The sequence below is a fragment of the Macaca thibetana genome, chromosome 6 (genome assembly GCF_024542745.1).
Source record: "Macaca thibetana thibetana isolate TM-01 chromosome 6, ASM2454274v1, whole genome shotgun sequence".
Classification (NCBI taxonomy): Eukaryota; Metazoa; Chordata; class Mammalia; order Primates; family Cercopithecidae; genus Macaca; species Macaca thibetana.
Window position 1 is genome coordinate 127002729 of NC_065583.1, and position 14092 is coordinate 127016820.

At 39.6% G+C, this 14092-nt stretch overlaps 1 protein-coding gene across 1 annotated transcript in view; it reads right to left on the reverse strand.

Annotated features, from left to right (window-relative positions):
• The window catches only part of ITGA2 (integrin subunit alpha 2), a 105944-nt gene extending 92420 nt beyond the window's left edge, over window positions 1-13524 (reverse strand). Inside the window, exon 1 of the mRNA XM_050794089.1 lies at window positions 13323-13524. Coding sequence (XP_050650046.1) covers window positions 13323-13386 — 64 coding nt within the window. The 5' untranslated portion in view covers window positions 13387-13524. The remainder of the gene's footprint in view (window positions 1-13322) is intronic.
• Between the last annotated feature and the right edge of the window lie 568 nt (window positions 13525-14092).

Below are 14092 nucleotides of genomic sequence, written 5' to 3' on the forward strand. Positions count from 1 at the left end.
TAAAAAGCACACACACTCTTTGACATGTAATGCCCCTTCTGGAAATGATCCAGAAGTAAAAAGAAAAGAAAAAACTTCTAGTACAATGATGTTTATAGCCACATTATTTACAGTGGGGGGCAAAATATCCCACAGGAAACAACCTAAATATCCAACAATGGGACAAAAGTTAACCATGGCATGGCAGGATGCATTAAAGTTATAAATATAAAACTCACATGGAAAAGTATATACAAAATATATTACGTGAAAAAAGTGCAGTATTCATTGCATCTAAATAGTGAGTATATCTTTGAAAAGATTATGTTCATATAATCACATGTAAATGTCAAAAGAAAGAAATATAAATATTTTTTCTGTTGAGTATTTTAGTATGTGTCATTTTTCTCTAAAGATATTTAAATATTCAACTTTATGAAGAAAATTCACAAAATAAAAATATTAATCAAGTTTAGTATTTCAATGGACACATTTACTTCACAGTTAAAGAAAAGGGAGTAATTAATGCGAGTAAATATACAGATATATATTAAAAAGTCAGTTAAATGTATTGGCTAAAAATGTTTTCTATTATAAAATTACATTTTTAGAATACTAACCAATATTGAATATTGCTTTAATCCATTTTGAAAAAAAATCTAATTTTCCATCAGTTAAATGCCATATCAGTAAATAGTATGAGGGGAATTTGGAAAATTAAAAATCAATATTTTTTTAAAAGGGACTCTAAAGCACTACTCTAGATTTTCTCCTTTGGCAATAAAATACTTTGTTGTTTTAACCAACTCTCCCACTGAAGATCACTGAAACATTGGAAGAAGTATAAAAAAAGATATTTTAGATGTCTTCTAAAGCATCAGATTGCTAAGAAAATGGGGTGAAGAAGGAAGTTCAGAGAAATGACTCAGGCAGACAGTTGGATCACTTTTTTTTTTTTTTTTTTTTTTTTTTTTTAAGAAAGGGCCTTGTTCTGTCATCCAGGTTTGCTGCAGCCTTGACCTCTCAGGCTCAAATGATCAAATGATCCTCTTGCCTCAGCCTCCGGCGTAGCTGGGACTACAGGTATGCACCACGATTCCTAGCTAATTTTTAAAATTTTTCTTTTGTAGAAACAGAGTCTCCCTATATTGACCAGTCTAGGTTCAAATTCCTGGCCTCAAACAATCCTCCTGCCTTAGCTTCCCAAAGTGCTGGGGAGTTGAATCACTTTTTGTCTTGCTAGAGGACAGTGAGGAAAGGGATTTGCCAATCCTAAAAAGGATCTGAAAAGTGAAATCCAAGACCTGTCAAAAGTGGGGTATGTGATAATTCATCCCAGGAATACAGTTTACACTCAAAACTACTGCTCCTTACATGACATGTGAACCATAAGTAAAGCAGCCCTTGAATGAATTGTCTGGGTAACCTATAAAAAATCAAGCCCTGAAATTGTATGAAAATATTAGGGAATCCTAGTACCTTCAGGGCACTGATTCAATTAGCAATAATCACACCTCAGATAAACCTCATTGGTCATCACACTGCCACTGCAAAGCTTCTAGGGTATTGTCTCAATAGAAGCAAATGAAAATGCTTTCTTGCTGGGTGTGGTGGCTCACACCTGTAATTCCAGCACTTTGGGAGGCTGAGGTGGGTGGATCACTTGAGGTCAGGAGCTCGAGACCAGCCTGGCCAACCTGGTGAAGCCCCGTCTCTACTAAAACTACAAAAATTAGTTGGGCGTAGTGGTGCACATCTGTATTCCCAGCTACTCAGGAATCTGAAGCAGGAGAATCGCTTGAACCCGGGAGTCGGAGGTTGCAGTGAGCCAAGATGGTATCACTGCACTTCAGCCTGGGCAATAGAGTTGGACTTCGTCAAGAAAAAAAAAAAAAAAAAGAAAAGAAAAAAAGAAAATGCTTTCCGTAGAAAAATACCACCCAAGCCTCAAACTATTTTGTCAAATAATTTTTTCTAATATAATGTCTAGCTAAGATAAGCAGGCACCAGAAGAAAGAAGGCAACATAAATGAGAACCAGCGCTAACTTTACAAAAGTTGTGAAGGGGACAAGCTAAACTTAAACATTTTAGCAAAGAAATTTAGAAAAGAACCAAATAGAAACTCATAAACTGAGAAATATAATAAACAACATTAAGGACTCAATGAATGTCTTAACTCCAGAATACACACTGTTGAAACAACAATTAGTGAATAGTAATATCGGATAAAAGAAACTAACCAGAATGAAGTGTAGGAAGACATATGGAGGGAAAATACCATAGAGAGAGTAAGAAACATAAAAATTATAGAATAGTCACACTCATGAATATGAATACAAAAATTCTAAACAAAATCCAGCAACCTATAAAAAGAACATGTTGATCAACTTGGGTTCATACCACAAATACCAGGTTTTCATCATATTTTAGTATCAATAAATGTACTTTTCCACATTAATAAAGAAGAAAAATTTATGTAATCACCAAAAGATGCAGAAAAATATTTATAAAAGTTAATACTCAATTGTCACTTTAAAAAATCTCTTAGCAATCTAGTGATGAAGGAGAACTGTGTGATAAAAATACTATACTATTTACTGTACAGTAGTGAAAACAAAAGAACTACATCTATGTGTAACATATAGATTAATCTCACAAATGTAACGTTAAAAAAAGTCAAAAACAAAATAATATGTATTGTATAATTGTGTGTGTGTATACTTTAAATCTAGCAAAATTAAGCCTTTGAGTGTAGATGTATATTTAACTAGTAGGAGTATAAATGAAAGCAAGGAAATTATTGCCAAAAAAATAAGGCTAGAGAAATGGATTTGTGATTGGAAAAGAACATGTAGAGGACTTCTGGTATCCTGGAAATCTTTTATTTATTTATTTATTTTTATCTGAGTTGTGGTTACACAACAGTTTAAAAAGTAATGTGTTAAGCTGTGTTGAGAGACCTGCTTCCATGGAGATCTCACACACCTACATATCTGCTGAGTATGCCTCAGATGCAAGACCCTGATGACTCTTTACCATAGCATTTCTCAGGTGTATCTTTGCAGTGCACAGCTTTGAAGAATGAGGTAACATCTCCCTGTGGGACAAAGAACAGGCTTTCTGACTTGCCACAAAACAGCAGATTCACCAAGCTCAGTGTTCCTTTTCTGTAATGCAACCTACTGCATGTTTAGGCATCTATCTGGGCCCTCTGTGTTGCCCCTCTGTGTCTTGGTGGGCAAAGGGTATCAACACAAATATGCTGATCAAGTTGCTTGCTGTGCAATGAGTAATAAAGACCTTTGTCTCTGACCCAGAAGTTTCATGTCTTGTGTCAGTGTCTGTGAAATAGTAACAAACAAAATTACTAATTCTAAGTAGAGTAAAATGAAACCCAAGCCCTAAAAAGTTGTACATTTACCTTTTATGCATTTGTCTCCATGTATCTTACATTTTACAATAAATAAAGGTTTTTAAATTTACTGTATTTGAATTTTGATTTTTTCTTTCTTTTCTAATACATCATTTTCTGAGTGCTTACTATAAGCTAGGCTCCTGAAATACAATGATAAGTAGGACAGAAGGTAATCTTAAAGAATGTGTATTCAGTGGGAGGGAGAGTCAAGCTTAAGATGAATTATAGTGTTGCTTTATGAGAACAGAAAAGGAGAACAGAAAAGGGATTGGGGAAAAAAAATGATATCTGTACTGTCCTAGTACTTTCATTAATCTTGTTGCTTGTCAACAGAGCTATCCTAGTTAGACATGTCATGAAAAAGGAAAAACATTTTAAAAGCAAACAAAGTCTGTCAAAGAAGTGAAAACAAATTTATCAACTAAAGGAATATTTTAGCAAATTCAGATATACTTACAAATAGAATTATTTTTGCATATACTAATTGGAAAGAAGTAGAAATTTCTCAGCTTGGCTTTCATTCAGAAAGTGTGTCTTTAATCCCGTTACAGTAGCTGTCATACATGGTTCATAGATTCTTCACTCATTGAATAAAATAGTGCCAAGAACCCTTGATACAAGTGAAGATGATATGGGCCTGTCTTCTCAACTTGCAGCCTGTAGGAGCTATAGCCGAGTTCTGATGGGTTACTGAAATAGAATGTAACATTGTTGTGGAAGGGTCCAAGTGAGGAGTGATATCTAAATTAGATGAGAAGATTGGTAGGGTTCCTAGGGTACATGAACCTCATTGAAATTAAGATTTGAATGATGCATAGAATAGAGGTTGGGGCTAACAAAAGAGAGGACATGAACAAAAGTAGGAGCTCATGAGACTTTGCCTTTTTTTTTTTTCCTTTTTTTTTCTTTTTTAAGACAGTCTGGCTCTGTCACCGGGGCTGAAGTGCAGTGGCACCAATCTTGGCTCACTGCAACCTCCGCCTCCCAGGTTCAAGCAATTCTCCTGCCTCAGCCTCTCAAGTAGCTGGGATTACAGGAACCCACCACCAAGCCTGGCTAATTTTTTGGTATTTTTAGTAGAGACGGGGTTTTACCTTGTTGGCCAGGCTGGTCTAGAACTCCTGACCTCAGCCTCTCAGGCTGAGGTGAGCTGCTCGCCTCAGCCTCCCAAAGTGCTGGGATTACAGGCATGAGCCATTGCATTCGGTCTGGGACTTCACTTTTAAAAATAGCTAAGGTGATAGCTCACTTGAACCATAGCAAAAAAAAAAAAAAAAAAAATAGTAAAATGACACTAATATATTAAAGGCTGATTATTTGAGTAGCAAAAATTAAACGCTGTGTAATAAAAAGGCTTTCTTAATTACCATGACTACTTACATAAATTTTTAATCATTTTTCAATGTGGCATTAGATTTTTTCCTTAGGGCTATTTATTACATTTTTATACTGAAAAGATAATAAAGATCACATAAAAGTGCTCCAATTTCTAAGGCTAGGTTTTTCCTTCCCCTTCTCCACCCAGGGAACAATGTTAATAAAAACATAGAAAACTAAGCTAACTATTTTGAAATATCTATTTTTCTGCACCAGCATTCAGAATATGGTTTAGAAGAGGTTATAAAATCCAGGATGGTTTGGGGTCTCTATTCTACCAAGCACCCAAGAAGCTGTTGGCTAAAGGACCTGAAGGCAACTGGTAAACAATTTGGAATAGAGTTGTCTGACTGAACTGACCCGAAGCCAGTTTGTGTTCAGTCTGCATTTCTACATGGTATCCATGGAAATGAGATCAGGCCTGCACAAAGACAAACAAAGGCCACCTTCAAATGAATCCCGGAGAATGACAACTGCCAATGTTCAAGGCATCCATCGGCGCGATAGCTTTGCTCATGCCTTTCAAAACACAATGAAGTAATCTCTTACACTGACAATACAGTGATTCTTTTATTTCCATTGCTCTGTTTTATTTCCATTTTTTTGAACACTTTTATTTCCATTGCTCTATTTAAACATTAACTTCATTTTTATACAGAAAGCCTTTCAGTGGTCAGGAGTTATATACGGCTTCTGTAGCAAAAACTGTCTCTAGACTCTTTAAACGAATACATGGAAGAATTGCAGTCACCTTTTCAGAACAAGACAATAATGCAGGCATCTTTGCTGACAGAATTGCAAAGTTTCTGTTACCTATTTGGGCAACAGAACAGACGAGTCTCTCAAAGGAAGTAAAATATATTTGAAAATCATTAACTGTCCCAACAGCCTATGGAGCTGAAAGCATTAGCCAAATATGCAGTTCAAGTTTATACTGGTTCTAAAATGTAAATTACGTGTTCAAGAGTTAGCAGGCATAGACTGGATAAAACACTTGAATATAAACACTTTAATTATGACTAACAAAATTAAGAATAGACATCAACTTCTGTTCTAATTTATGATTCAATGAAAATGTTTTAAAATGCTTTGAAAACAACACTAAGTTACAGGGCAAAAAGCTTTCACATTTTACTAGCAAAATCTTTCAGAGCCAACACTATTTCTCTGTGATATATGAGACTGTTATTTCTAATAGGATTATTTTGGGGATCTTTATTAAACTAGATAGAAAAAAGGAATTGAAAGCTTAACTGGAGAAACATAAATCTATATTTCTAAAAGAACTCGTTTGGTTTTTAGGAAATCTGACTAAAGCACTGATATTAATTCTGCCACTGGAATTGGAGTGTTATATATTACATGCCCTAAAAGCAGCTTATTAATCATAACTACAGTAGTGTGAAAAGTATGTTTGAAACCAAAATGTATAAATGGGCTCATCAATCTAAGCAGCCACCCTGGAGGATAAGAGGTACCTTTTTCTATACCTCTGCTTTCTTTCCCTCTTTGCATACCTGGATCAACTTCACCTTTCTCTGATTAATTAATATCCTCTCTATTTCATAGCCCAGAGTCTGCTTTGCCTACCTTCCCATGATCACCTGTAGCTTCTAAGCAGGGGCTCTTTTCTGCCAGAGCTGCTACTGGTGCTGGACACCTAACTTTCTTCCTCTCCTTTCTCTCTGATAATATCTTTTGTATAGTCATCGAAGTTCCTCCCCTTCCCTCAGTTTCTCTTGTGCAATGAATCTCTGCCACATACATATACCTCAATGCAATTTTAAAACATTGCAAGTGTACCATGCAGCACCATAAGTAACAGAAATAAAAAATCTTATAATAATTTTTATGCAAGCATTGCCCATGTTTGTTTAAAGGCAGCTGCTCCCATTTTACCTCTCTTGCTACTCTCTCCTCCCTTTTACTATCATACCAAATTTTGTCACACTCTCTACATTTCCTCATCTTCCATTTACTCCTCAGGCCACTCCGTTCTGATTTCTCTTTTTTCACTCCATGTAGACTGCCCTTCAAGACTGTCAACTTGCTTGACTTCTGTGAAGAGGTTGACCCTATTCACTACCTCTTCTTTCTCCAAATATTTGTGTGCTATCCCAGTTCTTGCAATTGTCTTTCTACTTCTCCAGCTGTTCCTACTCTCTCCCTTCACATCTCCTCTTCCTCATCTGACCCTCTAAAGCAGTTCCTTGAGCCATGGCCAAAGCTCTCTTCCAGTCTCTTTGCCTGACTCATCTTGTTAATGTCATGTCTTCAATTATTCTCTAGGTGCCAATGAATCTTAAATCCCTATCCCCATCTTACTTTCCTGCCTCTTCCTAACACCACTACATTGGCTAATTAGACATATACATCCAGGTGTACATCCAGGTGTCTCAAACTCAATCTGTTGACCTGAACTGATCTTTTTCCTCCAACTTGCTCTCCTTCAGCATTGCTTATCTCAGCGAATGGCACATCAACTGACTTGTCCATATCAGAAACCTAAGCATCAGCCTTATCTTCTCCCTCTCTCTCCACCTCCATAGTAAATCAATCATCAAATCCTGTTCATTCTTCTTCTTTAATGCCTTTCCAATAAATCCTCCAATCTCTTTCCCTACTGCCACTATCTGAGTTTTTACCACCATCATCTCACAACTGGCCTCTTAACCTAAAATTAAACCCAAACATATTCTTTCCTAAATGATCCTGGTGCCTTCCACCTGGCCTCCATCCAATCCGCTCTCCTCATCTGATCATGTCACTCCCCTGCTCAAGGCCCTTCAAGACTTTTCTATTGTCTTCAGGATAAAACCCCTGCTCTATATCATGATTTACAAGGCCCTTCAAGGCCTGGTGGCTGCAATTCAGCTTTCACTCCCTGGGAACAACTTGAATACCACATTGTGGGCATAACAACCTTCTGTTTTCATTGCGTCAATATCCTATTCAAGATCCTAAACACCTGCCCCAAGAACTAGGAGATGAGTCGTATTGCTAGTTATGTTGCTTGCTTTTCTAGTATCACTTACATCCATTTTAAAAGGTAGAAACTGTACTCCAGGATCTCTGAGGTTCTTCATGGAAGATCTAAATTGTAATGATTCTTACCTGTTTCCATGAAGACATCTCAGGAGGCTCGACACTTCACTGCATCACAATGATATCTCTCCATCCTCTGAATTCAACATGTTATCTCTACCACTCATTAATTGTGAACACATGACATCTATTATGCTATGGAAACTCATGTTACAGCCCTCTAAGTTATAGAAAATGATATAACCAAGTTTTAAATTATATGAAAATTTTAAAGACACCACGACATACTATAGTCTTAAATTCCAATAATTCAGAAGTGAAAAGACAACATCAAAGTCCATTTCTTTCCACAAGGCTAACTCCAATATACTGGCTTTATCCTTAAGCGAGTTGACATCACAGTTGCAAGATGGCTGTAGTTTTATCAAAGTTCACATATAAACTTGACAATATTTTCTTTAACAAATATCTCTCTTAGGAATGAAAATTCCTTTCCCATAAGTCACCCAGCAGATCTCATTGGCCAACCTTGCATTACATGCCCATGACTAAATCAGACACAGCCCAGATGTCTGGGACCAGTCTAATCACCCTTCAGCGTCACCTCAATTTTTTAGCTATGCAGAAGAGGATGGTAACTCAATAAATGAACTTCTGCTAGAAAGGAAGGTGGCAAGGGGCTGAAATTGGTTAAGTATGCTTCAGGGCTGAGACAATTTTCTTTCCCCATGTTTGGATTTGTTTCCAAATAAACTCCAACCTCTTTCAGCCATGTTTCAAGTTTTCTCTGATTCCACCTTGAGTCTAACAAACAGCCTTACATAAAGTAGATACCTTATAAGAATATGATCAAGCATTAGTTTTACAAAATTCACCATAGCCAGATCAATAAAGCCTCTATGGATCACCTGAAGGGGCATAGGAATCACTGTCATACACAGAATCTATTGTCTCATGATTTGCAATGCCAGGATTCTCCCCTGTAGGGAGCCATTCTTCTGTATGTTCTGCTGGTAAATGATTGGTCACTGTAACAACTGGAAAAAAGAACTCCACCCACCTTCCATTTCTTTCACTTGCCATTCAGAGCCGTGATGTTTCATGGTTTCTCTTCTTTTACGCTGTGCTAAATCTTTTAGTAATATCCCAAGCTGAGCAGGGTTGGTAGTCAAGACTTCTGGCTTTAGTAGTAGAATTTATATGATGCCTGGACACTTTTGGCCCCAAATATTTTCCCCATTCTTCCTGAAGTTCTTGAATTTATACACACTGACTGAACATGTGTCTTTATTTTGCTGAATGTCTAAAATTCCACCATGAGAAGCTCATCTCTTTACATTAACAAGATTCTACATTTTAATATCTCCAGGGCTGTCAGCATATGAAGACAGGGAGTAGTCATCATCCACTTTGGAAGGAATTAATTTAACTGACACAGCCACTCACAGCCACTGACTCTTGGTGTTGAAATCTACCTGCCTTGGTGTTCATCCCACAAGGTGGTATGGGGTGGATAACACTGGAATTTTAATTTTAGGAAAGTGGGGAGGCAGTGATTATATTTAAGCAATCACTTCCAAACCAGACTGAACATCAGAAGTATATGAGCCATTGTAAACACTGAATCCTGAACCCCAGTCCATAAATTTAAGTCAAACGGTGGCTCAGGACCTAGTATTGAGAGCAAAGCTTAGCTGAGGTTGGGAAGTTATAGCAGCTAAGCCATAGGGGAGCAAAGTCACTTTATCAGAGGGTGGCCTAAGTCCATTAAGAGGCTGAGGATGAGACCAGAGAGGTGGTTTAGGGTGGGACCCAGCAAAGGTAGGTTACCTCAAGTTTTCTTTTTGTTGCAAAAGTAAAACTTATCTACTTTATAGTTTTTCTTGGTATTGTCTCTTCTAGCATTGGATAACGGTCAGTTGCAAAGAGACGAGTGAAAAGGGGTGAAAGCAACAATGCAATGAAGGCAAAGGGAGTATTTGGAAAATATTTTCACACTAAATATGGTATGATCAGGTGTAGTCATAACAAAGAATGGTGTATATAGATGGCTTTAGAGTGTGTACATGTGTGGGTATGTGTGTGTGTTGTGTGTGTGAATGTACATTTGTGTTCAGGAAAAGGTACGGTAAAGAAAAGATTGGATAGGCAGAATGTACCTTTTTATGACATGCCAAGAAATTTGCACTTTACCCTACCTGAGATGGGGAGCCACTAACATTTGAAACAAAGCAGTAATTGGATACATATAAGTGTCTTAGAAAGATATCATTGGTGAAAATGGAGAGAATGGGTTGGAGAGATAAGAAAAGAAAATCCAGCTTAAAAGTTACATACAGACATAAGATGAGGGACTGACTAGGTGGCAGGAGTTGCATGGATGGGAGGAGAGCCAAGAGAATTTGGAGAGTAGCTGTGAGGTTGAAAACATGGGGACAAATTCCTGGCTTTCATGTTTGTGTGATAATAATACTGCCATTAAACAATGGTAGTCAATGGAGGAGAAAATTTTGGAGGACGCGTATTAAATTCAGTTTCATAAATGTTGAATCTGGCTTATTTACAGACTATCTAAATGGAGAAATTTGGTGGCTGATGGAAATACTGATCTGGAACTCAGAAGGAGAGTCTGGCTGGAGATAGTGACTTGTGCAGGGAATGGGCCCAGAGACAATCTGTAGAATGAAGAGGAGGATTCAGGATGAAACTCCGCAAACACCAACAAGGAAAGAGCCTGTGAAGGAGATGAAGGGAGAGCAGCGGGGAAAGAAGGAGAAAAACAGGAAGGAAACAGAAGCCAGAAGTACAGGGTGTTTCAGGAGGAAATTAAATATCAAAAGAAATTTTTTTTTACAATGAGAAAAATTAGAATATTTACAGACTGAGGGTAAGTTACATCAAGGAGAGAATTTGAAGACGTGCACTGAAGAGGGATGAGTGCTGGGGCAGGGTTTCAGGGGTAGTAAGAAAAGATGCGGTCTAGAACTTGGGTGGAAGGACTATCCTTGACCTGTGAACATATTGGAGAAAATACATGATGGCCTCATTTCAAAATTACATTTGCCTTCTCCTAAGGGCCTATATTTAGTTTATAGGTTATCTAGTCCTCTTATGTTCTCTCTTTTTCATCCTCAAACTGCCCATTTACCATTTTCATGATATTAAGCACTTAGAAATGAGCAATGAAAGGTGATAAATATGGGACTAAACTATGAGTACAGTTTCTTCTTAAAGCACCTATGAAAAGGTTTCTGGAAAGCAAATTTGAATGTAAGTGTTAAAATAAGATTTGAAGGTGATATGTTTTTAAAGTGGTTTGCAATATGCTACAGAGGATGCAAGACATCTAAACACATATGTATTTTGTACATATTAACAGGTATATGCATGTATATTATGTATATACAATTGTTTATGCATTTATATTATGCATATATAATTGCATATTGTATACTCAAGGAACAGGTTTTCTCTTAATTTAAGATCATCATAATAAAGCTCTGTTACAGATATAGCTTTTAAATTTGAATTTTTGTATGTGATCATATTATGCAATTGTATATGCATATAATTTTATAATAGCTATATGTGTGTGTAGTGATAGTGAATGAGACATTTTATACAGATAGAGTAATGCCATACACAATTTTAGACTCTGCTGAGCTAGAGACTTCAGTTATTCATGTTAGCCTGGGATACTCATGGTATCAGAAAACGATGCTGCTTCTCCAGGAACCTCAAATGATATCACAAATGAGAGAGCTTTCTTATGATGATCTTAAATTAAGAGAAAACCTGTTCCTTGAGTATACAAATGATTGGAGCAGGAGGAAGGAATAAATGGACAAAACTTTTGCAGATGTTATTTTAGATCATCTCTGCTTGCTTGCCCTGAGGTGTCCTTATTAACTCCAGGTTAAGTCGCTGTTCCTGACTTCATGCCTTGCAGTGCTACATTCCATTAAAGTGTTTCTCACTGCTCTTTACATAACAAGTCTCAACACTTCAAAGATAAGAAAATGACGTTATGTTTCCATAGCTTATTTTAATACTGGGTAATTATAGAGAGATGAAAACTTGGGTTTATATTTCTATTAGCTCTAGAAAGGTTGTATTCCAGAGACTCACTTTCAATGTCAAGTACAACTTTACCTGAAACCGGTAGATTAGGGTTGATGGCCCCTCAAAACAACTCAAGTGGTTCCCTGAGAAAGTATCTGAAGCACCCAAAACAGGTGAGACAGAAAACCTAAGATGCCCATTCTCTGCTGGGGCTGGGGACAGTGGTGTTATTTCTCTCTTATCTCTGACCTGGAGAAAATGCCACCAGGTTGACGTGGACTAGGATTCATTCCTCCACAATCTAGAATAGCAAGTGGCTAAACGTCAGTCTCAAAGGAGGACAGCTTAGGAAATATTTATCTTCTTTGCAAAAAACAAACAAACAAACAAACAAAAAACACACCACACACACACTTTAAAATCAGAGACAACTTTTTTTTTGTTTTGTTTTGATCGCTGTTCAAACTACAATATACACATGTGATTCCTTCTCCATCCAAATAAACTAAAGTTCTTACATTTGAGCACACTCTAGCTCTGCCTAATGGTCAGGGAAAAAGTGCTCACGTATTCGCGATGGTCTCACAAAAGCTCCCCATCCCAGCCTTATTTCCTCCTCTTAGTGTAAAAGAACTCAGGAGGTGGGCGGGCCCCAATGCCACAGCACTACAGTTAGAGCGGTTGCTCCGGCTTATTCTCTCATTGCGGCATCTAGGATCCAGAAATGGAAAGAACTTTTGCTAGCCTAAGTTTACATTCGCCGAATAGGCAATGTTACAACAATAAGAGGAAGGCAGAAGGAAAGGAAGAATTTCCTTCTGCCAAGTATTTAAGTGGCGATTGGTTTATTCCAAGTCCCTCCTGGAAGAAAAACAGCGCTTCGTCCTCAAGTAAGAAATAGAGGCATTATTCACATCCTTGGTTTGAAAAATAAGCCTTTTGGGGCTCGGAGGCTTCTGCAAAGTCAGCAAGCACTGCTCTGGGGAGCTGCAGGCCGCCGTCAGCACTGGATTCCGGGTTTCCCCAGTCCCTGGCAGGCGAGGCACCTGTCTGAGCCAGGGGAAGTTGGGCTGCAGGACTCGCGGTCTTCAGGACACCCGCGGATCTCCACAATATCCATGCCCGAGTGCGTGCGTGCGTGTGTGTGTGTGTGTGTGTGTGTGTGTGTACCTAAAACAAAGCACTCACTGAGATGACTTTGGAGGGTGCTTAACAGACAAGGCGAGTCACGCCTAATGGGGACGCAAGGCCTGGGAGAGCAGGAAGGGGAGTAAGAAGTATCTCTTTCCAAGCAGATCCTGGTGGCTGGGAGCCCGAGTCCACGTGGAATCCGTGGGGACACACACGGAGTTTGCTCCCTAGTTCCGCCCAATCCCTCCCGCGAGCCCCAGGGAGCCGCGCGGGTCCCTCCTGCAGCAGATGCAGAGCGAAATCCCGGCTTACCTTGACTGAGCGCTAACACCAGCAGCAGCGGCAGCGGCGAGGACCCTGTCCGTCCTGGTCCCATCCTGGGTCTGTCCGGGGGACCGTAGTTGCACTGGGTTTGCAGAGGTTTACAGAGGATACCCTTGACCGAGGGATACGAGAACCTGCACACTCTAGAAGCTGTCCAGAGGGCTTCTCTCCCTCGCCTGGTGAGAGCAGGGAAAAGTTGCTGGGCAGCTCTTGGAGCGCGGAGGGCCCGCCCCGGCCCGCCCCTCCTGATTCCGCAAACACCGGATCTGCCCTGGCCGCGCCCCGCCCCATCCCGGCCCTGAGGTTCCGCGGGCCCGCGGGCTGCACCTCTGCTGGTCCACACCCGGGGCACCGCACCTTGGCTCCAGTACAGCGGCCCAGCCCCGACAGCCTGGAGGCGGTGGGGATGGGGATGGCGCCCTGGCAGGCTTTCCTGCCCTGGACGGACGGGTGGGCACATCCGACGGGGGAGCGCCCGCCCTGGCACTACCCCGCCCCTGCAGCCTGTCGCCAACCCGCAGGAGATGCCCCAGTCCCCTGGAGAACCTGGCCCCTCCGCAGCCCTTGGCAGCGCCCGGGTCCTGGCAGCGGGTGCCGAGGGCACCAGCCCTAAACCACAGTTCCTAGGGGCTGCGCGGTGCGTCTCTTTCTCTCTCTTTCCTAAGTGGGTGGAGAAAGGGACAAAAATAAGCACAGAATGACCAGGTTAGAAACTAACTCATCAGGAAAGAAGATCTGCTCACAAGTTATGATTATCC